Genomic DNA, 27,804 nt, shown 5'->3' with positions numbered 1-27,804 from the left:
AATATGCTTTTCTCTATAACCACAATCTAACGAATATTCAATCCCTCCTCTACCGATTTACTCGTTTGTATATAATAGGTATGTAAATAATATACGCACCTGGGGTAGAATTACAATAAGGTGATAGAGTGTTAAATACGTAGTGTAGATAACTTTAATGTTAGAAGAATTTAATGTCAAACTTAGAAATTAACTTATATTTATTGAAACATAATTATTTATTAAGTTAATTTTAACGTCCACTTATCAACACATATCGATAACCAATTTTATTTAAATGCCTTATTGATAAGAAGTAAAAACGTAGAAGTAATGTTAAATTTATCTTAACTATTTATTTATCGTTTATCGTTTATCCTTTCATTGGGATCGACCCTGTAGTAATTATAATCGTGATTTATTTGTAATACAAGAAACAAAATATATTTTACCAATTTGTAAAAATATTTTTTTAATAAAACATTAGATATCTATCGTGGAAAGATCAACATCACTAACAAAAAAAATAGGTACCAAAAATACGCTGTTAGCATAAAATCACTCGAACAAAATGCCAAGACCTAAAAAATATTATTTTATTTTATATTGAATACTTTCCATTCCATTTTTATTTTTAATTCACTTTAGTTGTTATAAAAACCTCAATGTTTTTTATTTAACGTGCATAAAAACTTCAAATCGCTCGTTTTTGAGCTACAAGCGATTTTGCAGGGAAACTCAAATTAAATCAATTAGTGCTGATAAAAACTAGCCAATAATTGTTAAAATATGACCATGCGCATAGAAAACCTTATTTGCATGCATTGAAATATATTTTTGGTCATTCTAAACGCATATAAAATAAATAATGAAATTTTATAAAGTGAATATTTTCCGTTTTTAAATATTGGTGATATTTTCATTTCCTTGTCTCTGGTATCAAGCAACCAATGACGATCAAATACGTACATTTATTTTTTTTACATAAAATCCATTCGGGAATTTACGTACCGGGGATAGTAGTTAATGTCTCTAAAGTTCGATTCTACATCGATAATATTCTAAAATGATCTTCTGAAAGTAAAATATAATATTTTGTTAAGAGTCGTATATTTTCAACTATAAGTTTGGTGAAAAGTATACTTGGAACAAATTGAAATATATTTATTTTGATTTCAGGTTAGGTGACTTAACATTTCGCTATTTTAATTTCGACGGCTGGCAACATCTTCTATGACAACTGTTTGTTGATGATTGGGTGAAATTTTTGACCGCTTAGAAAAATCGTGGGCTGGTTAGGGTGCGAAGGTATGACAATTTCTGTAAATTTTCAACTATTTACTAGAATTTTCTTTTCATTACCTACAATAAATATCACAATTTGTAAATATGGTCATTTTTCCATCGTCATAAGCGTATATACAGTCATAATATCATTTTTCTCTTTATTCTTTTTTTCTGGTTTCGAAACGCGTTAAAAAAAATACACACTTGATTTTGTTCTCTGTAATGCTAAATTAATATTGCGCATGTATATGTCGATGACTTGTTTTTAAAATTAAATTTCTTTGTCTTCAACTGCACATGTTTTACCGGCAAGGTCGGGTTTCACGGTATCCTAATTCAATTAAAGGGTATTAGTCCCACGAAAGCAGGATGTACATTACGGTTTTAAATTATTAGTTTCATCACTCGGAACTAGATAACTAATACCTTTATACTGAGCCACATTTCCTCTTCACTGGCTGAAAGTAAGACATCCCTTTAATTTGTTACCTTTCAAAGTGTTAATTTCATACCCTTTTAATTTTCATTACTTGTCACTCAAATTTTATGACAAATTATCAAGTTTTTTTGCAAATAGTTAATACCATCTACTTTAGTGAAACTATCGAACCAACTATGAGAATAGTTCATCTTAGTTTTATCATTATGTATTCATTAGAATTAAGGAATCCTGCTAAAATCTACAACTTTCTAATTTGAATGAAAATCTCCGAATTCTACTTGGCAAATTCATCCCAAAATGATTTTTCGGATGGATTTGCTTTCAGTATTCGACTCTGTTGTCGTTAAAAATGTTTTTACTTTCTAACAATGTTTTTACTGTGCGTCGGGCACATCTGAGGGCTGTGAGGAACAATACTTATGGTATATTTTTTTAAATAGTTTTGAACCTAATCAATGTGCTGATGCATTCCATTTAATTTTTTGCCGTATTGATTAGTGAAACATTTACAGATTTATTTAAGTGAAATTTTTTCCACTTTTACATCACACATATTCGGTAATAACGTAAAGTTGATCTCTTTAATATCACCGTAACCTTGTTTCACTAAAATTGATAGCTTCCATTATTACTGAAATATATCTGAATTAATGGTATGATTCAAATGTAACTTAATAAATATCAACCCACTAAATTCAGTTTTTTCACATTTATATAGAAACATTCTTTTGTTTTGTATTTTTGATATTTCGCTTGTCACTTTTACAGTGCTTTGTATTTATATATATTTTTCCAATAACCATTTTTTACACGTCTACTAGCAAAAATTTATTAGCAAAGTATAACTTTGCCAATCCTCCAAAGAAATGTAACTTAAGAAAGAAAAATTACTCATTTTCACTGGTAAGAGCAATCCTTGTACTTTTTATAATCTCTCGTATCATTAGCACATTTCACTAACAAAAATCTTTGTTTTGAACACGGTACGTATTTTATTTTCAACTAGAAATTGCAAAAAACAGTAGGATTTCTTTTAACAGTGAATTATATGTTTTTATCGTATAGCAGCAAACGCTTCGTTAAATAATATATATTTGAAACCTAAACTATCTTCATCTTTGACATTCCTTATACTTTGATGCACTAACATATTTGAAATTCCTTTACTTTTAATGCACTAACAAATTTGCAATTCCTTTCAGATGAAGCCTAACTACTTATTGTTGGGTGTATGTAGCCTTTTCTTGGTGTCTTACCTAGATGAAATTTTTGTCAATGCACAAGATGACGATGACTTCGATGATGGTGTAGTCTCAGAAGTAAGTCTTGTTTTCTGCAGCACTCGCCTATAACAACCTAATTTTATAACATTTCTACATAAATTCTGCCTACTCAAAAAAAATCTAAATATTAATAAAAATATGGTTTAAAAATATTCACGAAACCAAATTGATCTTCATCTTATTGCCATTTATAATGTTCTGCCAGGAAATGGTCGGTATATTGGGATCATTTTTAGATGCCACTAGAATTCTAAAACTTGTCAGTATATTCAGATAATTTTTAGATGCCACTAGAATTCTAAAACTTGTCAGTATATCCAGATAATTTTTAGATGCCACTAGATTCCTAAACTTGTTGGTTGGTACATTCGGATCATTTTCAGATGCCACTAGAATTCTAAAACTTACAGTAATAAAACGTTTTTAGACACATTTATGTCTTACTTAGATTGGCAATATAGATGACTAACATTTTGAAAAAGGTATTATTAGTTTATATTTAAATGAGTATGAATTTTATGTAAAATGAGTAACAATTTATAAATATGTTAGGTGTTTTGTTAGCATAGTTCTTAACATTGTAGAAATACCCATTTTAATAAGCGTTCAAATAATCTAATTATAATATGTAATAGTTTACATAATCTGTCAACAAGTATTAGACCACATTAGCTTTGCCATGTTAAAGATTTAAAACATATTCAATTCCACAGGTCAATGCTTCTGTATAATTCCAGTAGCGTGGTCATATATCTCTTAGAATAACATACATAATTTCCTTTTGCATAATTCATACGCATGTTTTTAAGTTGAATCTTTGATTTTTATACACGGAAAAAGACAGATTTATTTTTTACTGTAGCAAAATTAATGCACATACTCTGCATATCAAATTAGTTAGAATATAGAAGATTTAAGAAATAAACAGTATTGACACAGAGCTTATTCTGTTATTTCCTTTTAGAGACATTTTTTGTTAGATGTTTCCCAAAACATAATCGAAAACGTTGCAGTGATATACATATGCATATGAATATAGTTTAATTAAAAATAATAGATTTTATGTAACATTAAAGGCAGCATTCATCTCCAATCTTGCCCCTTCTAAATTAAACAGCTCTTTTTTTCTATTGCAGTATACATATATAAATGAAGAGTCAAATAGATCACGTTTAAAAACTTTTTGTAACCAGATGTATTATTGTAAACGGTTTTTTTTTGTCTTTGTTGGTTAGAACGTTCGCCAATTGATTTGTCCTTATTCAATGAAAGAGACAGATAACTTTCCTTTCCACTTACTTTATCCGTTTCTGTAGCTTTTTAGCATTTAAGGAAACTAAATGAATATTTTTTTGTCTACTGTCCTCAGGAAGTGGATGTAGGAGATAATGAGCCACTGGACTATACCAGCCCGGTAGCGAGCCCTTCTAAATTCTATTTTGCCGAGCACTTTGATGATGCTGACAAAGTCAAAGGAAGGTGGATCATGTCTCAAGCGAAGAAAGATGGGGCTGATGAACAAATTGCGAAGTACGATGGAGAGTGGCAGGTAAGGATATTTTAAATATGTGTGCTTACATCCAGTCAAAACGTTATACATGTTTTAAAAGAGTTCACTTTACATGATAAATAAAATATTAACCGTGTTTTGAATATTGAAAGCATTAACTTTGTGGATCATATTGATATATTATTTCGAGAAATAAAAATACTTTGTGTTCTGATCCACTCACATTTTTATTTAACCAACTAGTTTCGGCAACAACCAACAACAAAAGAGGGCAACAGGTTGTTGCCGAAACTAGTTGGTTAAATAAAAATGTGAGTGGATCAGAACACAAAGTATTTTTATTTCTCGAAATAATATAAAATATTAACCCTTCACGTTCCTGAATTCTGGCAAATTAACTAAACCACCTTATATACATTACTTTTATTTATTATCTCTTTTCTTATTCATACCTCCTAGCAAAAATACTATATTATGAAAGAAAAAATCCTTTTTTACAAATACCAGATTTAATCCTTGAAGACTTGTTATCAACATATTATGACTTTCTCAATAGGGACAAATAGTTTTCTGAGAAGGTTATATGGATATTTGAAAATTAATAAGGCTTAACACATTGTTGTCGGGCTGTGTTTTCATCAACCCCAACCCTAATTAGTACACTAATTAGGGTCATATACTAATCAGAAGTAACCGCGAACCCAATTCCGATCTATACAATGTTTTTTGGCGTCTCTCGCACTCTACCAAAAGTAAGCAAACAGAACACTTATAAGCATCTCTCGCTATCTACCAACAGCATATAAAAGACGCTTTTAAGTGTTTCCCATAAAAATGTGTTAATACCATGTGTATAACCCGTTCCATGAGCCAAGGAAAAACTACACGCAAGTTCCTATCACCATCTATTTACCATGAAAATATTAAATAAACAAAATTTAATTGTTTTGAATTTGCTTCCTAAATGGTTAAATTTACTACCAGTTTAACCTGTTAACTTAATCTAGTGAATCATAGATGATGCATAAATGAACTGAAATTAAAAATGATAATTTTTCAGGTGGAGCAACCCGAGAGACCAATTTTAAAAGGTGATTTAGGATTAGTACTCAAGAGCAAAGTGAAGCATGCTGCCATATCAGCCCGTCTTAGTAGGCCTTTTGTATTTAGTGATAAGCCACTTGTTGTTCAATACGAAGTTACTTTACAGGTTTGTACACTTCTTAATCAAAAATCAAGAAAATATATAAATAATCTCAAATTTTTTTTTTTTTTCAATATTGGTTGTTTTATGTTATTTCAGGAAGGTCAGGAGTGTGGAGGATCATATATTAAGCTGATTTCTTCCGGCAAGGAATCTGCCGATTTGAAGCAGTTCCATGATAAAACCCCGTACACAATAATGTTTGGACCGGACAAATGCGGCAATGATCACAAATTGCACTTCATTTTTAGGCATAAAAATCCTAAAAATGGCTCCATCGAAGAGAAACACTGCAAGAAACCGAAGTGAGTCAAACAAATCACATTTTCAATTGATTTTCTTATTTATTGTCTGCCTTGCTCAGTGCTAGAATGTCAGGCGCTAGGTGTATAATATGCCCCAATTCCTCCTTTTTCGTAAGTCAAATTAAGGGAAGCGTTTAATGAGGTTCCCGTAAATTCCTTTATTTAACATGTTGACTGCCAACTACGAGATAACTCATAGATTGCGGTCTTTGCTAGGACGCCGACTATGGATTAGCTCGTACTGTACTGTGGCAAGTATGCCATATTCGTGCAGCTATGATAAAATTCCTAGTATGTATATCAGTGCTAATATGAATAGATGGCTTCTGGGAAGAGAACAAAAAATCAATGCTGGCTTACATGAATAGAAAATTTATTAATAAATGAACAGAAAATATAATTATAAAAAATTTATTCAAAATCAAGAAATAAAATAATATTTTTATTGATTATGATTAAATGAAATTGGCTTTTTAGGCCCGAATTCTGAAAATTGCCATGACAGTCACGTGCTAATTGATCCGTCATGTGAAACACTACACTCTTACTCACTTTTCCTTTATTAACTGTTGCTACCACCTTCCCAAGACTGTTATTTCTTGTAATATTCCAATGTAGAAAATAATCCTTTATCCGTCTTCCGTTGAGTCTTCCGATTACTGATAATTCCTGGAGGGTGTAGATGTTTGTGATTCTTGCAATCCGTCTCTAGGCCACATTTCAAATACATCCCGTTCCCTATTTTTCTTTTCTCCACTGCATCATTAAACTATACATTATATCAGATCTTATTTTGTACGTGTTTTTCTTCTAGTGATCGGTTAGAAGATCCGTTCAAAGATAAGCGCCCACACTTGTATACCTTAATTATCAAGCCGGATAATACTTTCTCCGTGTTGCTCGATAATAAGGAAATCAACTCTGGTTCACTGCTTGAAGACTTCACCCCGGCAGTCAATCCTCCGGAAAAAATTGATGATCCTTATGATAAGAAGCCCGCTGATTGGGATGATAGGGAAAGGGTAATTATTACATCATTCATTACGTTAACTAAATGATGTTAATTTGATCGCGTGTAATTTATAGTTTTTTTTATTCTTCTTCAAAAGATCCCGGATCCAGAGGCAGTGAAGCCCGAAGACTGGGATGAATCGGCTCCGCCGCAGATATTCGATCCTCAAGCAGTTAAACCCGATGGCTGGTTGGATGATGAACCCGAAATGATTCCAGGTATGTGTACTTAAACCGTTTCGATGTGGAATTGCAATATGTTACATATCGTAGTCATACAGGTGACCAAGTGCATTTATTACAAAAACGTGATCATTGACTATTTGATATCTTACTAGCTTAATATTGCCCTGAAAAATCCCAAAGGACATTGAAGTATAATATATTAACTTGTTAAAAATGACTAACTGCATTGATGTTTTATCTTGTTGCCAAGCAAAAGTGACTTAAATGGCCCTCCTGAACATTTTACATTTTGTTAGTCACTTTCTCCTGTACGACTACGATATATAGAATTATAATTTCTGTCTATTTCAACTCATTTTAATATTATTATTTTCTTAAAAATTTAAAATTTTGTGCCAAAATGAGCCAATGACAGCTGTAAAAAAAATTACAAAAAAATGCTTCTTTTCTTTTTTGCAAGTATGAATAGCTCTTAAATTTTCGTGATTCACATTTTTTTAAATGTTATTCATCAACTGATATATCGCTCACTCCTTTCAAGAACGTCAACAATTTTCAGTTGTGCATGTTTTCGGAATGCCCAGAAAATGTACTATATCCCAGCAAAAGCGGCATATTTCAGGTTTTACCTAAAAAGATCTGTTGCACAGTAAAAAGTTTAATAAGTGGCTTGATATTTATTTTTAATACATTGTATTATATTTTTAAACTTTAAAATCGTTCTCCTGAAAAATCAAGTTTTTTGATTTATGACGTTCTTGAAAGGAGTGAGTGATATGTATTCTTATTAATCTGTGTAATCGATCACCCTCATAATTTTTTTTGATAGATTCTACCAGTGAAAAACCTGAAGACTGGGATGTGGAGATGGACGGAGAATGGGAAGCACCGCTAATAGAGAACCCCAAGTGTACCAGCGCCCCCGGCTGCGGCCAGTGGAACGCCCCCCTCATCTCCAATCCCGAATACAAAGTACAACTTAATCTTATTCATTCGTATGATCTTTCCATTTCTGCATCTATTTAATATTTGTTGGTAATATGATGTGTTGTATTTTCAGGGAGTGTGGAGGGCACCCCTTATACCCAATCCACAATACCAAGGGAAATGGGCTCCTAAGAAAATTCCCAACCCGCATTTTTATCACGATGAGAATCCATTCAAAATGACCTCGATAGTAAGATTATTTATTAATACATATTTTTTTTTTTTTTTTTTTTTAACTCTTTATTCCAGCTTGACTAAGTGGTGGGTGCAATACTTAGTCAGCCATATATGTTTTACAACATTTTATTTAATATATATTTTTTAAATTAATTTATCTTTATAATTTAACACCGAAACTGAAGCAAAACTGATTTTCTAATGCTCTTTTAAAACCTTGTTCTACTTGTTTTTAAGAGGGATTAGCCTCGATGTCGATTCCCAGCTGTCGATCCATTTCTTGATGGTCAGCTCGGGAGTCGTCTACCTTGGCCGTACAGTGCAATGTGGGGGAGTCTGGATGGTTCCATTCTCCTCGCATGCGCATACCATTATCTCCTTCGTTGCCTTCCCCACTGAAGGACATCTTCGATCTCACATAATTCCCTTACCTTGTTGTTCTTTATTCTGTTTCGTAGAGTCTTGCCAGATATGCTTCTTAGAGTCTTAATTTCTGACACTCTTAGCGCATTTTTTGTGACTACGGTGTCCGCTCTGATCATCCATATGTCATTTAAAACCTACTTAGTTATATACATATATCTACGTCTAAAATAAATATTATAATTGTTTTACTTCATTTTAGGCTGCTGTTGGTTTTGAGCTTTGGTCAATGTCACCATCCATTCTATTTGACAATATTGTGATCACGGATGACATTGATGCGGCCCGCACGTGGGCTCTGCAAACCTTCAACCTTAAAGTCAGCAAGCTCGACCGGGACTCGGTAAGTTACTCGATATCGACGGAAAATGCAATAATCTTTGAGTCATTCCACAATTTTCAATTCATTTATTTAATTTTCAATATTAGATTTCTCAATGGGGTCGACTAATGAAGGCACTGAACTACAAACCTGGTTGGTGGGCAATTTACTTCGTATATTGCTCCATACCAATCTCCATTTATATTTGGTATCTTCGTAAACGAGTTAAAGAGGTTAAACTTGTCAAAAATCTGGTGTTTCTTGTTTTACCCCTCGGCTGTCATATTTCGAATCCTAGCAAGAGATTTTTTGAAATTGTTGAATCAAGAAACTTTTTTTCTTTTATAAACTACTCGGCGATAATTACATATTAAAAAAAAAATATCACTTATTTAGTTATGAAATGGTTGTTTTTCGAAATATACTTAATGGTTAATCGACTCGTCTTTTGTTGAAATTAATAGACTAAAAATAATGGCTCTCTTCCATAAACAAAAAGTTACCGTTAAGTAGGGGACTGACCGGAGCATTTTGTCGTAAGGTAACATTTGCGGCGAGCATCCGACTTCGGATGGAGTACTCGGAACGAGTGGCGAGCAGCTCGGCTCGCTGTACTGACTATACGAATGCTCGCATCGTAATGTGTTATGTTACAACGAAATGACTCCGGTCACTCCCCTGCATTTACATCTCGTAGACGAATGAAAATCAAGCCTGTGGCGATAAAATTAAGGATCAATAATTAATTATTTGTAACTTTGATTACTAATCAAATAATATAATAATGAATGGATTAATCAAATACTTGGTTACTTTCATTTAATTAATTCCATTGATATTAAAAGGCATATAGAAATTGAGAAAAAAAATATGTCAAAAAGCTAATATGCATAAACAATTTCTTAAATTTTTGTCTAACTAATTTTCAAAATTTGGCAGCCACCTTTAGATTATGTATGTATACACATTATAAGTGCTAGAAGTACTATTGATACATGTAGCCCCCTTGGATATCCACGCTGTATTATTAGAAGTATGTGTTCGCAGTGCTATATTTGCTTGATTACTATTGTGTGTGATTTATCCCTATAGGATAGTGCTTGGAGCTGGTTGGTTAAGACAACCGAAGAGAAACCCTGGCTTTGGGGAGTGTATGTGCTAATAATTGCCCTGTTCACTGGATTTTTCATATACATGTGCTGTTTCCCATCACAGGTAACGAATGCTTTATATAATTTACTTTATCATTTTTCTAATTCCTTAGTATATTCTAAATCAGGGTGGCCAACCCGCGGCCCGCCAGATGTCTATTTGCGGCCCGCGGAGTATTTCACATATTTTTTCTTTAAGTGTACATAAAACCACCAAAAGAACATTTCACCGTGCGTAGTTCGTATCATATCCCATATATGGACGTATTTCACTGTCGTGACAATTTCAAGACCCACATAATGGCGTCAAGTAGTAAAGACGTTGGACCAAAGAAAAGAAGAGTAACAGAAGAACTGAGAAGATTTCTGATAATTTTTGTATTGCCTAACTCTAATTTAATAAATATCTTTGAATCTCATTTTTATTGTATCTTCAAAAAAAATTATATGATTATATGATAAAAAATATATATTTGCTTTGAATAATAGAAGAAATTTTGTTTTACGGCCCCGTGTAAAATGTCATTTCTGAAATCTGGCCCGGCTGCTGAAAAGGTTGGGAACCCATGATCTAGATAATTAATACCTGTATAACACAAGTAATAAATAGTAACGGCTATAATAGTTTTAACGGTGTAAATAATATCCTTCATGATTATTTTAAAACATTTTGTCTTATCATAATGTAGGGTTACCGCACTTCAATTCTGAAAAAGAGGACCACTTTAACAAAATGTTTTCTTTAAAGATCTTGCTATTGTACACCATTTTAAAAGATTTTGCTAAAAGTAGGAATGCTTTCACCTAACCTAGCTTACTTCAATTTTTATTTACATTCAAAATTGAATGGCATATTTTTCTTAACCTTTCTTTCATTTCTTTTAACCCTTATCAACACTCATTGTTGCATAGGGTATTGCATTATATCGATGCAGTAATTACACAAAAGCATAGTGATTAGTTGTGCGCTCCAGGAACCAGTCCAGAGTGATATTAAATAAATATTAGAGTGAAAATCTCGTATATTTATTTTGTTCTCATACAAGTCTCACATTGTCATATAAGATTGCTTATTTACATACATATTTGTAATACTTACAAATTTAATTAAATAATGCACTGTCTCCTTCCGAAACACTCTTTTTGTTTTCCTATAAAATAATGTTTTTATCTAATGTTACCATTATAATCGTCTTTGTTGAGTTTCTTTTAAACATACATATATAAAAAAAAAAAATTAAAAAAATTCTAAATAAATGTCAATATGTATACTATGTATGTATGTATTAGGAAAAGGAAGAGATGGAGAAAGCTGCTGAGAAAAAGAAGACTGATGAGGTAACCGAGGACCAGGTGCCTGCAGAGGGAGGGGAAGCAGAGGCCGAAGAAGAGGACGAATCCAGTAATGACAATGAGGATGGCTCGCAGGACGAGGAGGATTCTCAACCAAGTACAAAACAGGACCTCGAGGAACCTCTACCTGAAACTAAGGTAAAATATATGTTGCCAACACACATTCCTAGCTGATAAGCTGCTTGCGCGTGCATCTATCACCCTACATTATAAAATTAACACATTGTAGTCGGGCGCTTCGAACAATAGACTCTAGCCTATAGCGGATGTTTTTCGCAAAGATTTCTGGCGACGCCTTTACAAGCGGCACACAAGCCAATACGGACAAGACATCTCAAATAATGTCGACAAACTGTTGCCTAGCACCCAGGTAGCAAATTACCCTTCAACGCGTTTTATTTTTAGCTGATAACAAACCCGTATATTGCCGTTTCCCGCCGATAACCGACAGTCGACAAAAACGGCATTTGCCGTGTCCCGCAGTTGACCGACAGTCCGCGAAAAACAGCAAATGCTGTGTCCCGACGACAACGTGTTAATAGATAATCGCAAAATAAAAATTATTTAAGCACCTACTTAACACATTGTTGTTGGGCGGTTTTTTCATCAACCCCAACCCTAATTATACTCAGTCTGCCATCTGACTCTCAGTATACTAATCGCTAGTAACGGCAAACCCAATTCCGATCTCTACGATATTTTTGGCATCTCTCGCGCTTTACCAAAAGTAAGCAAATAGAACACTTTTAACCATCTTTCGCTCTCTACCAACTGTATGTAAAATTCGTTTTTAAGGGTATAAAAATAAGCCACTTGATATAGCCATGATTGCAATATTATATCAAAATATCTACAAAACATTGAACATCACATTTAATCAATGAGTTTGAATTTCAAATAAAGTATGCTAATTCAAATAAAAGAAAAACTAATGAAGAACACAAATTTATGTGGATGAGAGCTTAGTTGAGAGATTTGAGTTGATTCTAGTTGGCAACACTAAGCAGTCAACTAAAAAAAAAACACTCTTGTTACCTCTAGTAGGTACCTATTAGAGCTCAATTCTGGCATTGTCAAACTACAAAAATGACAAAAATGGACTAGCATATAATGTCAAATTTAATATTTTACCTTGTTATGAAAAGCCCATATAAAAATAAAGTTTATGCCGATGCTCACCTCCTACATTCTACCCTTATCCAGTTAAAATTCGTCTTTAATCTATTAAATTACCATCACTGTATATCCTATGTGCTTAAAATCTATGTGAATGCAGTATCATTTAGCTTAATAAATTTTCCAATTGCTTTACTCCCCGAAAATGTTAAATACATGATACCTATGTTATAAATTGCATAAAATGAAACGATAATGATAGATTGAGGGCAAATGAGATAACAAGTTTTCATATTTTACTGTTTTCCTTTATGTTAAAAACAATTGTCAACATTTGCAGTAAAGTTCTATGTATTATGTTGTTCTTTATTTAATTTTAATTGCTAAATATGTAAAATTTATTTTTTGTTCAGGCTGAGTCAACTGAGACAGAAGCAGCAGGAGACAATATCCGCAAGAGAAAACCTCGCAAGGAGTAATTTGTTTCTCGTGACAACATTCATCGCTAGTCTTTCCGCATTCATCATTTACCATTCTTCACCAAATAGAAATGCGGAATACCTATGTATTATGTTTTTCATCGTACTTTAGCATGTTATTTTGCCTGATTTGGCATTGAGCAATTTAATATCAATACAAGTATGGATTCCTTTATCAATTTGCTCTTCTATTCTGCATTTAAAACAACCTTATTATCTTATTCACAAAATATATTCATATAATATTTAACAAAAGTGTTACAGCTAAAAATACATCAAGTGATATTACCACATATTATTCCAACACGTTTTATTGATATTTCACTTTGCACTTACATATGTATTTAGAACTTACAACACATTGTTACGTTTTGGATTGTACGGTAACAATACAATACTCTTCATATGTACATAACAGTGTTTTAACCATCACATTCTGGAAGCTCTGCCAAAAATTTACATCAATAGCTAAAGTTGATTTTCATTTGACCAATCTTAAGAAATCCGTATCACAGAAAAATTATTATCTCAGTATTTGAATTGGTTAGAAGTCGAGCAGCTGCGGTCTGTTTTAATTGATAAAATCTCTGTAGATTATGAGCACATTGGCTGCTTTGTTTTTATGCTTTCCATTCATGTTAACTTTTTTTCCTGTTGGCTTTAGAACATTTTTATATCTTCAGTTAAAATGGTTTGTGAGTTTGTAAGCATGAAATTTTTTGTTGTTGCTTATATTAATAGGTATCTAAAACACAAATGGAAGTATATTTTAAATAACTTTCTTTATTTATTTTTAATGAAGGAAAAATATTATAATTCAGGCCGCATAATGTATTTATTGTTAAATTATGGATTCTGTTGAATATTATTTCAATATATTATTTTTCTTTTACATTATTTGCATTTTCTGTACATCAAGTTAAAAAGCATTTTTTTATGACTATCATTCTGAAGTTGATTGATATTGATAAAGTACAATAATTTATTATTATTATTATTTTTGTCACATAGGGACATGTTAAATTTATCTACATACCATTCTTTGTTTATTAATTACAGGTAGAAAAGTAATATATTCACTTAATTTAAGTTATTATTGACTGATATCATAGTACATAACATTTTTGTACTCCAAAATGTGTATCGAGAAAGTTGCATAGCTTTTCTGATCAAATGTGAAATTATGATAATTTGTACATATTTCAGGTGAAATAGAAAAACATTTTTTTACAAACATTTGAGTTTTAGATTACAATGTGTGAAATAATAATAAAGTTTTAAACAATTATACTTATTTATTTCTGCTCCCAAACATCCATATGATAGCATAGGCTCCGAGAGGTTTGTTTTTTTTTAGATGTGCTTGAAAGAATGTATAAAATATGTAAGTAATTACAACAAGATCTTAATGATCCGTACAATTTAAGAAATTGGATTTACAAATTTTCTTTAAAATGAAAGATGTACAAAGTCTTAAAATGTGGTGTTCAGATGGATTCCATGGGCAACCGGGAGTATGAACGCCTTGATTATCAGTGAGTCAGACGTAACTTTAATTTTATGCAAAATGATGATTCTCGAGTTTTTGAGCACATCTCCAGAAGAAGTCCTAATAATCTGGAGAAAGGTGTTTGGATATGTGATGAGGTCGCATGGACAACAACCAATGGAATGGAACAATTTGCTCATGGAGTCACCAATAGGAAAATCTTAGGATGCAGCGCACAAATGTTTCAAATGGAGGGATATCGCTTTTAGGTGAGTCGTAATCACCATGAGAGAGGATAAAATCATTTGCTTTTAAACCTCTTTCCATAACTAGGCTGTACTCTATTGGAAATATGAAAATATTATATAGTGGAAGAGATTTACTTTGTTAAATAAAACTAAAACTTCATATTCAACCACTTATTTTTTGGCACTTTTTTCTCCACCCGGTTTCGACAAGCACCTTGTCATCTTTAGGGATGGATTTGTACTAAACTTAGAACTGTGAAATATTCATTTTTAGGTGAGTAGGCGGGATAAAGGAGCGGGTAATTAAGTATGAGGGGATAGAGGTGTAGAATTTTTAGTACTATTATTTCTAGGAATAGGGAATACATTTTAAATAGGGCCATTACATAAATTCAATTGTTTAGTTATCATTTTTAACTTTTGTTTAAATGCATTCAATTCCAAAATGGATTTACGTTTTTACTAGAATGCAATATTTTTAAATGAGATGTTGAAATTGTTTGGAGAAAAAAGGAACAAAAATGAAAGTGGTTAAAACAATGTTTTATTTTTTTAAAGTTGCCCCAAAGTATGTGCAAAACCATAAAGAGATTTACGTTTTTTATAAACCTTGACGTGAAGTGTGCAAGCCTCTAAGGTTCCTAGGGTATACACATTATATCAAACACAATGAAAAAATACGAAAGTAGCAAGAAAATTATTTCTAATTCAATACAATTTATTATCTTTCGTCTCGCATTACAACTCACGATCAACCCGCAAGTTTTGTTTTAAAAAAACTAATCAATTTTTGAACTACCTGCCCCGTTTTTTGGACATTAAACAACAGATCCTACTTATATGACAAAATCTAGAACTTTCTGGTTTTATAAAATCTAGAATTATCTATCAATATATAATACTCGGTATTCGCTGACAGGCAACTTTTCTGTATATTTTTGCGGTTCTTTAGAGTTTGTCTTCCTGTTTACTCTTTCGATATTTTCTTATTTTGGTTCGCGGTTTTCGTGCGGTTCGAACTTAGATTGATCCAGAAACAATCGTCCTTCAAGTTTGTTTTCTTGTTATTTTATCATTTTCAGTCATCTATCGTGGTGTGACTGCAGTGAGTCGGCGGGTCCCAATCCAACCTCAAAATACTTTGTTCTTAACTTTACTATATTATAAATAATAATGTCGGGGGAAGGTGTAGATATCTCTCCCGCTGGAGATAAGGGAGTCTTGAAAACGATCATAAAAGAGGGAGTAGGATCTGATTTACCAACCACGGGCTGCAAAGTCACCGTGCATTACACCGGCACATTCACAGATGGAAAAAAGTTCGATTCTAGTAAGGATAGAAACTCGCCATTTGAATTTGATCTTGGAAAAGGTACCGATAACTTATTTATTATGTTGTTTACTTTATAGTTACTTGAAGATTGAGAGCCGTGTGATTATTTATGGTGAACAATTTTATTTTATTTATTTATTTCACAACATATTACATACATACAGTCTTATATACATATAATATTCCCGGTGAGTAATTTCTATTTCTCATTTCAGGTTCTGTGATCAAAGCATGGGACATCGCCGTGGCTACTATGAAAAAGGGAGAAGTTTGTACCATAACTTGTGCCCCTGAGTATGCTTATGGAAAAAATGGTTCCGGTTCTATCCCTGGGAACTCCATTCTGGTATTTGAGGTAAGTTATGTTAACATTATATTGTGAAAAGCAAATTCCTGTAGGTTTGGCAGTCTCTTCTATTTAGGGTGAGATATCTACATACAGCGTAGTTCTTAAGCGTCGCATATTTCAGATAACTGATGAAAATGAGGCCAGTAAAACTATTTAATTCATTTAAATAAGTGTGATTATGTATTTCAAGCTTATTTATGTGCAATCATAAAGCTTCTATGCATCCAAATATTGGATAATGTTAAATTAAAAAATAAATGGAAACAAAAATCTTTTGTTTCAACAGTGTTGTCTATAATTAAGTTTTTATTTTACCAACCCTGAGCAACTCCAAACTATGCATCATACTAAAAAAATCTATGTTCAACTCCCAATTTACGCCAATTGGTTGTTTAATTTCACGCTAATGAAGCTACAACAAACTGCATTATTTTTTGACATCTCATAAAGATGAAGAAGAATATAGAAGTCTGGGCATTTACGGGGCTGACGACCGTCATAGGCTGGTTTAAGTGATCACTTTACACATGTGTAACATTCACCAATTCTACCCATTATTGACAACCTCACTACTCAAATTCTTGGAAGTTCTATATATATGAACCAATTTAGAAACCTTGTTCTTGAATCACTAGAACTTCACTAGAGGCATCTATTGGTGAAATGTAAAGAAGCTTTTTACTAAGCAGAATTTACATCTCACATCTTTTTACATCTCACCAATAGATGCCTCTAGTGATTCAAGAACAAGGTTTCTAAATTGGTTCATATATATAGAACTTCCAAGAATTTGAGTAGTGTGGTTGTCAATAATGGGTAGAATTGGTGAATGTTACACGTGTGTAAAGTGATCACTTAAACCAGCCTATGACGGTCGTCAGCCCCGTAAATGCCCAGACTTCTATATTCTTCTTCATCTTTGATGAGATATCAAAAAATAATATGAAAATAACTCCTGTAATTGGAGATAATCCAGATTTTGTGAACAAGTATTTGGACACACTCAAAATGTTGTTAACAAACTGCATCATAAACTTTTTCGATAACAATACCGTGTCAATTCAAAAACTTTTTTTACACCAACTTAACATTGTACTTTTTTATGGGGTAAAAGAAAAACCCCCGGAGAGCAGTCACCTGACATTTTTACTATCAAAATCACAGAAAATTCATATTCCACTGCACTGACAACAAATACACCATAGACACAAAAATCTTACATTGTGATAATATTTTAATTGTTTTTTATAGATTGAGGTGATCAGTTGGGAGGGAGAAGATCTTAGTCCAAAGAAAAACAAAGGAATTATTCGTTTTGTAGGAACACCGGGAACAGGACTAGATGCTCCAACAGAAGGGGCATTTGTCGATGGTAACTTTGAGTTGAATTTTTTTTTTTAATAATCCGCCTCCGTAGTGTAATGGTCAGCACGCTCAGCTGTCATACTGAAAGTCCCGGGTTTGATTCCCAGCGGAGAGTCAAATTAATATAAGTGATTTTTCACTCTAATATTTATTCAATATTACCCTGGACTAGTAGTACCTGATGCAGAGGGCTGATCACCTTTCCTTCATGTGTTAACGATCAAAATAACAGTGCGTTTATATGATGCAGTGCCTTATGCACCATCAAGTGCCGAAAAGGGTTTGAAGTGAAGAAGTTAAAATAATTTTAAAAAAATGTCTCAAAAGAGACAAATAAATTTAGTTGGCGATACGGATGTTTGGGTATTTACAGATCTAACGATCTACATTGACTGGTTTAATAGATCACAATCGTAATCACTCACACCGGTCGTTGACAATTCTTCAACCCTTAAATGCCCAGACTCCAATATTATCTTCTTAAAAAAAAATGTTGTTTGTTGAGACATTTATAAACTCTTATAACAATTACTTGTTCGAATCCAGTATTTGTTTACAAAATTTTGAACATTTAAATAAGGACGGTTTAAATAAGATGTTGATACAACAGTACAAATATAGTAGTTTTTGTTTTCAGTGGAATATGTCGGCCGACTGCCCGACAGCGAAACCCCATTCGAAACCAAGAGTTTACAATTCAACCTCGGTGAGGGTAGCGAGGTGGGAGTCTGCGATGGTATCGAGAAGGCATTGGAGAAATTCAAAGCGGGGGAAACTTCCAAGCTGATAATTCAACCGAAGTATGCGTTCAAAGCCGAGGGAAATAAAGAATTGGGTGTTCCCGCAAACGCCGTGGTAGAATATACGGTGACCCTGAAGAGTTTCGAGAAGGCGAAAGATAGCTGGTCGCTCGACAGCGAAGAAAGAACTGTTCAAGCGAAAATTTACAAAGACAAAGGAAATAACTATTTCAAAGCTGCAAAATATGCCCTTGCCATTAAGATGTATAAAAAAACCGTTGACTTTTTGGTCTCCGATTTTGGTAAGATCTTCTTGTTTCAGGGAGAGGCAGAATAACAATCGTTTTTTAAATTAATAATAAAAAAGTATTCAGTGTTTTTCAAATTAATTTTCATCATACAGTCAGTGGCGTGCACATAATTTTAATCAGGGTAGTAGGCAAGTAACTAAGGCAGTAGGGTTGGGTTATCCTTGATAAGGCATAGTAGTCACTGCTCGAGTTTCTATATGGAACGAGAGTAATTTAGGGTAGACACACGCTTTTCTGCCTGTATAGAATGCACGACTCTGATTTTAGTATACAAAAACATTTTTCTCAATGGTTCCTCCTAGTAAATTCTACTATTCTAATAATCCAATCGAAAATGCTGTGTTGTGATGATGAACTTGTAGTTGGTAGGAAGATATTGCTGTATATAATAAGCCTGGCAATATACAAAATTATTATACATACGTCAAAATAATAAGTAAAATATTTCAAGACCAATGCTTGTGTTTAAGTGGGTCATTTAGCTGTATTTAAAAAAAAATAGGTAATGAAAACTAGTTTTTTTTTTACATAATAAATTGAAATCATTTAAATTTTTAGTCATTTCAACATCATCCGTTATTCTGCCTCACTCTGTATTTACGAATGGCATTTTTTTTTGGTTACTAAATTGTTTTTCTTTGTTCACTTAAGGTTATGAAGGTGAAGGTCTGAAGGAAAGAAATGAACTGCTTTTATCGGCTTATTTAAACCTCTCACTTTGCTATCTGAAATGTAAGCCGATTCTGCCGTTGGAATCAAAAGAGAATGCAAATAAAGCTCTGGAAATTGAACCTAACAATGTAAAGGGACTTTTTAGAAAAGGTCTCGCTCTGCAGGAGATTGGCGATCTTGAGAAGTCTATTGAACTGTTCATGAGAGTAAAAGAGATTGAGCCAGAAAATAAGGTACGAATAATGCATTTCAGTTACTAATTCCGTGAAATGTTTCATTAACTTTGTACTCTAAATATTACATACGTATCTCGATTTCTAGGCAGCAGCAAACCATGTGGCTTTTTGCAAATCTGAAATTAAGAAACAGGTTCAGAGAGAGAAGAAGATATATTGCAATATGTTTGAAAAATTTGCGCAGAGAGATAGAGAGGTAAAAGGTCAGAATATTATTATATTTTTGATTTTATATTGTATGTTAAATTACTTTATCAAGAAAAGTTCCTCTGCAAAATTTTTAAGTGGAGAGATTTTTTTTTTATTTATTGCAAAAATTCAATAATGAGGATTGCATGAAAAAAGCTTTAATACATTGAAATATAAAATTCCCCATACACACTCAAGTGCAATTGGGAAAGTCACAGAATTTCGGGAGCATATTTTTCCATGAAACTGCACACCGTTCTTTGATCAAAGAAATAGAAACATTCTCCTTTCCTTTGTGTGTCTCTAAAGTGTCCCGTTTTGCAGTCTTCGTCTTAATTTTCTCATTTCGCAGCTGTTTCAGTTCTTGCGCGGTGATCTCATCTGCTCTCTGGGATCTCATCCGCAAATCAGGTGTTTTCAAGTTCATAACTCAAAATTTTGTTTGTTGCCTACAATTCTGTTTGCAAAGTAAGATTTTTTGTCAGTATTTATTCATAACCTGAGGCGGTTGTACGTGAGGTTAACTTTCGGTGCTAAGAAACTTCAGCGTTCAATGATGATATGTATTTTGTACACCATATGAAAATGTGATTTAAAAACGTGAAAAATTTTAATATTCCTAAATGTTGCTTTTATTGATCATATTTGAAGTTAAAATATAACAATTTTGTTATGTTAGCTCTGAAAAGGAGAAAAAAATACATCACCAGTAGCCGCAATAGCTAGCGTAGTGACACGGCCACTGTGGAGAACGACCTGACGCTACTAAACACACTATGACATGTCATACATATGTAAAGCATGAGAAACGAGAACACACACTAAGAAACGTTTGTGTATTGCTGATTTTATCCCCAATTTCTTCACAAATTATTTATTTCCATCGCTGCAAACGAATAACTTTATTTCATAATACTTTTATGTAATACGTAATAATGTTACGGAAGAATACAATTCTGAGCCCGTATCTATTATACTTTGTTGATATTCTCATTTTTAAAGTCAAGTTGTAGTAAATATATATCACCGGGAGGGGAAGATTTAACTTTATAAAGATAAAACTAGTCATATATTTAAAAATTAATGCACATAATCTTCTACAAAGCTGACTGTAATGTATTTTGAATAATTTTGTGAATTGAATTGTCTAAAATGCATTATGAATTCTGTAGACGGAGCAGTTGACAGCCAAGGCGCAGCCTGATGTGATGGGCGAGGCCCTGGGGGAGTGGGGAGGGGCGGCGGGCGAGTGGGCCCACAGCGAGCGCAACAGGGAACCCACAGAATTCGAGAAGGAAAACCCCAACATTCTTATGCTAGACAAAGATGGACAATTCCTAAATATGTAATTTGAGCCCTAGACTGTCATTCCATTACTATTAGTTTCCTACATATGGAAGCCTGAGTATTACTGCCTTTTGCACCATGTGCCTTCATTCCGAGGCAATCAGTCTGCAGTGTATAGGGAGACATTGCTATTTATGTATTTGTTTTACATATATCACGAGTTTACTGCAATAACCGACTCGGTGAAATCTATCCATCTTTAATTGAAATTTTACTTAGTAAATACCACTATTTCTTAAATCTACTGTGACACAAGTTTTGATGCATTCCACATCATTTTCAAACATCGTAAGGTATTTACTGTGTTTTAAAATGGTGTGGAATGCATCGAAACACGTGTCACAGTGTTAAGAAATAGTGGTATTTGCTAAGTAAAACTTAATTTAAACATGGATAGATTTTACCACAAAGTGATTGCCGAATCAATTAATGAAACCAGTGAAATCTACTTAATTTTTAATAAACTTCATTTAATTGTTGAAAATCTGCAAGTTTTGTAAATTTGTTTCCCAAATTCTATAATAATATATATTGTTTATTGATTTGGCATTAACTTTGTGGAATGACATGTTGATTATTAAAAGTTAAACACTTGTATTTAGAGCATTAAACGACTAGTCAGTGATCATCTATCAATAAAAACATCTGTAGTTTTCGAAACTAGTGAGAAATAAAATTCAATTAGTGGTCTAATACAAGTGTTTAACCTTTCATAATTATTGTTATGTCAAGTCATTTATATATTTTTTTCTTTGGTTAGCTTTTTACAATATGCTTAAAATATGCAAGTTGATGATTTACATTTTGTTTTCTTTTATTAATGTAATTCTAACCAATGTGGTTATTGTTTTATACCCCATACACATTGTTTTATATGTTTAAAAGATAAACATAATTTGCATTTGACTGCATGCTTCATTTATTTTTTTTAAAATTGTATGTCAAAAAAGTATTGAATAAGTGCAAGGTATCGCACCCACTGCAAAGTATTCTTCAGAACATGGCAAGTACATATTAGGTTAATAAATACTTTTTAATTAAATTACTTCAATTGTTTTTTTTTTATAAATGCTTCGAATTTTTTTCAATGTAGACTAGTGTTTAGAATGAAAAAAAAACAATCCACATATATAACCATGTTTTACAAAATAAGACATTTATGAAATCCTTGACAAACATGAAGCCATACAAAATATATTGTATCTTAAGTCCTTGAAACGTACTAAAGTAATATGAATTTATTGTATATTCTGTGTACATTAAAATTACTAATAAAAGCGTTGAACAAATAAACATTCTTTAATTTATTTGGCCTCTGAAATAAAACTTGTAATGTGAAATAACAATTACAGTAATTAATAAAAACTGAGCAGACACCGCTGCCACAAAAAACGCGCTTAGAGTGTCAGAAATGAAGACTCTGAGAAGCATAACAGGCAAGAGTCTTCGAGATAGAATCAGAAATGCCAGGATCAGGGAAATATGCGAGAAATATATCGTTAGGTGGGGAAGGCAACGAAGGAGACAATGGTATGCGCGCATGTGAGGAGAATGGAACCATCCAGACTCCCCCACATCGCACTGTACGACCAACCCTAGACGACTCCCGGGCAGACCACCAAAGAGCTGGGAATCGACGTCGCAGGAGGCTAATCCCTCTTAAAAACAGGCCGCAAGGCCTATAATAAGAAGAAGAATAATAAAAACTGAGAAATAACATTTGCAATAATTAAAAAGAATTAAGTTTCCGCCTTTATTTCATAAAACAAACTAACTAACCATCACGTCGCTTCACGCAGGGGTTGGCGGAGAGAATAGAACGCCACAGCACTGTTTTTTCAAACAATCTTCACCTCTTCCGCATTCATGTATCTTCTCATACATACCCGTTAATTATTCTGACTCCTGACCTGACTGCTTTAGGTCTTTGAAATACTTGATTATGCCAAGTTTTCCTCGGTCTCCTCTGCTTCTAATTACAACTACATTAAGCTCGTAAATTTATTTTACTGTTCTTACTTCACTCATTTGATTCACAAGCCTAAAGTGTCTCAACACTTTTTATTATACGGCGACGATACCGTCGCCGTATAATAAAAAGTCATTAACAATCACTATTTTTTTCATCCAATAACACAATACCAGAAGTTTTTCATAGTAACATAGTTTTTCACTTCCAGATATCAATGAAATTTATTCAATATATGAGCATACGCTCACATGAACACATTTTGAATACTTTTTGGTGTTTTATCCAGTACACTTAGACCTTGCTTTGCGTCATTTCACTTTGCGTTTTTTCGAAGTTGCGTCGTTACTGAATTAAGACTCATTTTCGCTATCTTTGATGTTTATATGATTTGCTAATGGAAAATAGCAATTCACTTTACGTTGTTTCAATTAGCGTCGCCATATTTTGGAACGTATCTACGACGCAAAGTGAGGTCTTAGTGTACTTATCACAATAATCAAATTCAAAAAGGCTTTTTTTAAATAAACAAAAACAGTTTAGTTCTTATACTTTTATTTACATAACCATTATTCAAAATCAGTCTCAGTACCTGGGTAATGTATGGAATTTATAGACTATTAACAATTTGGTTACCATACATTAAGATATATAAAATTATAATTTGGAGAACTTAAGAAATAAAATAACTCCCCTTTCTCCCCCGCAAGGTTAGTGATTTTTTGCAATGAAAACTGTATCTCAACATTCTTAACCGATAATAGAAAGTGGGAAATTAATCTATTGATACTAAATGATTAAGCTTAATTAGTGAATCGAAAAATATACATATCGCTCACTCCTTTCAAGAACGTCATAAATCAAAATACTTGATTTTTCAGGAGAACGTTTTTAAAGTTTATAAATATAATACAATGTATTAAAAAAAAATATCAAACCACTTAATGTACTTTATACTGTGCAACAGATCTTTTTAGGTAAAACCTGAAGGTTTTTTCTCCATTTGAAAAATATTTAGTATATTTAAAAACATTATTAAACAATACCTTTTCGAAATGCAAAACAACACTTTCTGCCCTATAGCGGGTAAATATTAAGTTAAAAATATGCCTCTTTTGCTGGGATATATTACATTTTCTGGGCATTCCGAAAACATGCACAACTGAAAATTGACGATTTTTTATTTATGACGTTCTTGAAAGGAGTGAACGATATGTATATTTTTCGACTTGCAAATTCTATAAAAAAAATAACCAAAATATGTTATTGTGCCAAATATGTAGTTATATAATTTACTTTTTCTTTTTTTAAATAATAAAACAAAGCAAAATTGCTTTACTATCAAGAGGCTTCCGAAGATCCGACTATTTACTGGATGTATTGATTGAAAAGTGAATTTTTATTTCAAAATTAAAACAAAGTTCATTAAAAAACATTATGTTATATATACAGTAATATTTTAAGGAATCACTTAAAATCAAACTTTAAAATTTCTTTAAAACATATTTCTTTTTTCTTTTCCAAAATATGGCATGAAAAATAAACAAAATACATCTGCATGTGGGTAATTTGTAAACACAGTTCTTGTTCACTAATAAAATAAATAATAGTTTACTTTAAAATTATAATACTTCATTCCTCTAAGTCATGTGATGCGTACATTTCTATGTACATAATACCCACTTCTAATTATATTCGTAATGAATTTTGCAGGTGTGTCATTTTTAATTCAAAGAAAATTAGTCGGAACCATTTTTAACACATTGACTGCCAAATTAGAAAATGTGATCCTTGGGGCCACAACTGTAAACAGACTGCATATAATCTTCATTTCAATGCAATGCCAAGTATTATAGTATTCAGAGAAGAATTTGGGCCAACTTCGGTAATTTGTCCAGGGGCCACACAAAAAGTGCATACATTTATATTACATGACAAACGTGAAGCGTATCCAATTCACATAATGTTAAATCCAATCCATGATTGGAGTTTAACTCACGCAATCTCTTGACCAAACACACCGTGAGTTAAATATAACTCACATGAGGGTCAATGTGTTAAATACGTCTTATTATACACACAACATAGCCTATGTGCTACACATATATGCTGTAAATTGGCCTATCCCACCTGGGCTCTCTTTACATGAGAGTAAAAACATAATTAAACCATCAAATGGAATTAATCTCTTTTAAAAATACATTTTATGTTTTTCCATACATGTGAAACACAATAAAATATGTTGTTTAAATTGGTTAATTCTGTTTGATGGTATAATTTTATGTTTTTCCTGTAAAAGATATATTGTGTGTGGATCGGCAGAATGCATTTCAATACATAATAAGTCATAGACAGAATGCCTTAATTAAGAAAGGTTTTAGCATATTATGAAATAAATAAAGTAACTTTACATTGATTCAAGCGACAATCGAATGCAGTAATGATATATATTTGTACTATTATATAAGTAAAATCATCATTCAATGGAATTCCATCCAAAAGTCTTATTAACAAAAAAATCTAATCTAATCCAGTGACACTGAGCGTAACTAAGGGGATTTGGGGCAAATGATTTTATGTTGGTAATATTATCAAATTATTTACAGAAAAATAAATACCATCTTGAAAAAAATATGGCAAGAAAGCCATTTTTATGATAAATATTATAATCGAGTACATAATATATTCATACATTACATCTATAATACACAATATGTTATTTGATTTTACAATACGCAAATCTAGGCATCATAGCACTATCCTCCAGCACCATCTTAACAGAATAAAATTACTTCAGGTACTAATTTGATTTTTTTAGCACAACTGTTTTATTAATACTCCAGAAACAATAAAATTAAGTCAGGAGTGAATTTCACTTTATTAATTTAAAACTGCTTTACATTAAAAAAAAGTATGTTCTTTTACACGGTTTAAATACTGGCATTAAATACATTATGAAAATATATTTAAAAAATATACATTTGATATGTATATTATTATGGAGTATTTTAAATAACTTTTTATTATTTGCGTTCAATTTTTATCCTAAAGATTATTAGGGAAAAAGTGTAACACAGTATGTGTGCCAGAAGTAAACCTTCTTTGGCGTCATGATGGTTAAAATATAGCCATTAGATAATTTTAGTTTTTTTTTAAATGCCACATGTTTTCGTGAAATTGGACAATCAACACTTATCCCTTAATACTCTTTAATATTCCTTGTGGACCCACTACGAGTATATGAGGGCCTTGAAAACTTACTCCCAAAAAAGTATTCACTTCAAAATCAATAATAAAAATCATGATTCGCTATTCAGTACATATCCTGTAGATTACAAGGTACTATTTTTTCAATGGATTCTCCCATATAAACATCTACATGTTATACTATAATCAGGGCTTCTTTTCTATATAAAATAATAATTCAGAAACTGGAATCCATATCTTACTAAGATATTTATCCTTTTTAAACACAATCCAGAACGCCTCCTGGACTCTTCCATTTGCCTTTTAATGGAATACATTTAAAGCCAGGACAGTTGCCTTCTGTCAATGCTCTCGAGAATCACTAGAAGCACTCGGTACTAGTTACCAAGTAGCATGTGGCAGAGATACGCCACGTCTCCCCATTTTGTGATCAGTAATTCTCTACTGGGACCAGCCCTTCGTAGAAACTTCAGCCTTAGTTATTATGTTTTATGAATTTCAATCATCTTGTTGACATCTGTAATGCCTTAAGACATTTAAAAAAATTAAGTGTCCATTTTGATTATAATACTTTTTTAAATACTAAAAAAGGTGTCAAAACACCATTCCATAGTATATTTTAATGTCAAAAAAAAACCCTGGTTATAATAATTCACAATATTTCTGAAAAGATGAATTTAAAATATGAAAAAATTGATAGTAAAATTTTGGGAAGAAATATTCAATTCCTTTGTCATAAGGTTTAAAAGTCACGAGAATATATAACTTATAAGAAAATAAAAATCAGATATAATATACATATATGTTGTACAAAGCTTTACGTTATTTTTATTTTGCAATATAATTAAATGTGTATTTACATTAGATCAGCTACTGTAAAATCCTATTTGCGGTATCACAGACTATATCTTAATTAATTCCATGTTCCAATATAAAAATACAATATTTAACATATCTAGGAAGTACAGCTCTCTTCAAATAATAATAATAATAAACCCTTATCCGCACCCCAGTGGTGCATAGGGCACTGCGTCATATAAACGCAGTGTTATCTTGATCGTTTACACATGAAGGAAAGGTGATCAGCCTTCCGCTTCAGGTACCAGTCCAGGGTAATATTGAATAAATATGACA

General features: G+C 32.2%; 2 protein-coding genes across 4 annotated transcripts; both read left to right on the top strand.

Annotated features, from left to right (window-relative positions):
* Positions 1 to 1,248: 1,248 nt before the first annotated feature.
* On the top strand, positions 1,249 to 14,501 carry LOC148301158 (calnexin-like). Of its 2 annotated transcripts, none has more exons than XM_088273723.1 (13): positions 1,249 to 1,287; positions 2,911 to 3,027; positions 4,361 to 4,540; positions 5,562 to 5,711; positions 5,805 to 6,010; positions 6,825 to 7,032; positions 7,120 to 7,240; positions 8,037 to 8,179; positions 8,268 to 8,384; positions 8,997 to 9,137; positions 10,209 to 10,331; positions 11,558 to 11,758; positions 13,150 to 14,501. In XM_088273723.1, exons 2-13 carry the CDS (start codon positions 2,911 to 2,913, stop codon positions 13,213 to 13,215), a joined length of 1,773 nt encoding a protein of 590 aa, XP_088129849.1. In that variant the 5' UTR covers positions 1,249 to 1,287; the 3' UTR covers positions 13,216 to 14,501. The 2 variants fall into 2 exon arrangements, with proteins under 2 accessions (XP_088129849.1, XP_088129851.1); XM_088273725.1 differs by lacking the exon at positions 1,249 to 1,287 and adding an exon at positions 1,550 to 1,730.
* A 1,326-nt stretch (positions 14,502 to 15,827) lies between these two features.
* On the top strand, positions 15,828 to 22,787 carry LOC148301157 (peptidyl-prolyl cis-trans isomerase FKBP4-like). Of its 2 annotated transcripts, none has more exons than XM_088273731.1 (7): positions 15,828 to 16,324; positions 16,501 to 16,640; positions 17,886 to 18,006; positions 18,637 to 19,041; positions 19,702 to 19,955; positions 20,044 to 20,154; positions 21,320 to 22,787. In XM_088273731.1, exons 1-7 carry the CDS (start codon positions 16,126 to 16,128, stop codon positions 21,494 to 21,496), a joined length of 1,407 nt encoding a protein of 468 aa, XP_088129857.1. In that variant the 5' UTR covers positions 15,828 to 16,125; the 3' UTR covers positions 21,497 to 22,787. The 2 variants fall into 2 exon arrangements, with proteins under 2 accessions (XP_088129857.1, XP_088129858.1); XM_088273732.1 differs by having other exon boundaries at positions 15,843 to 16,324; positions 20,044 to 20,161.
* Positions 22,788 to 27,804: the final 5,017 nt, after the last annotated feature.

The sequence above is a fragment of the Brachycentrus maculatus genome, unplaced genomic scaffold (genome assembly GCF_059751285.1).
Source record: "Brachycentrus maculatus isolate JH-2025_06_01 unplaced genomic scaffold, ASM5975128v1 h1tg000601l, whole genome shotgun sequence".
Lineage (NCBI taxonomy): Eukaryota > Metazoa > Arthropoda > Insecta > Trichoptera > Brachycentridae > Brachycentrus > Brachycentrus maculatus.
This window is presented reverse-complemented; position numbering and strand designations above follow the sequence as displayed.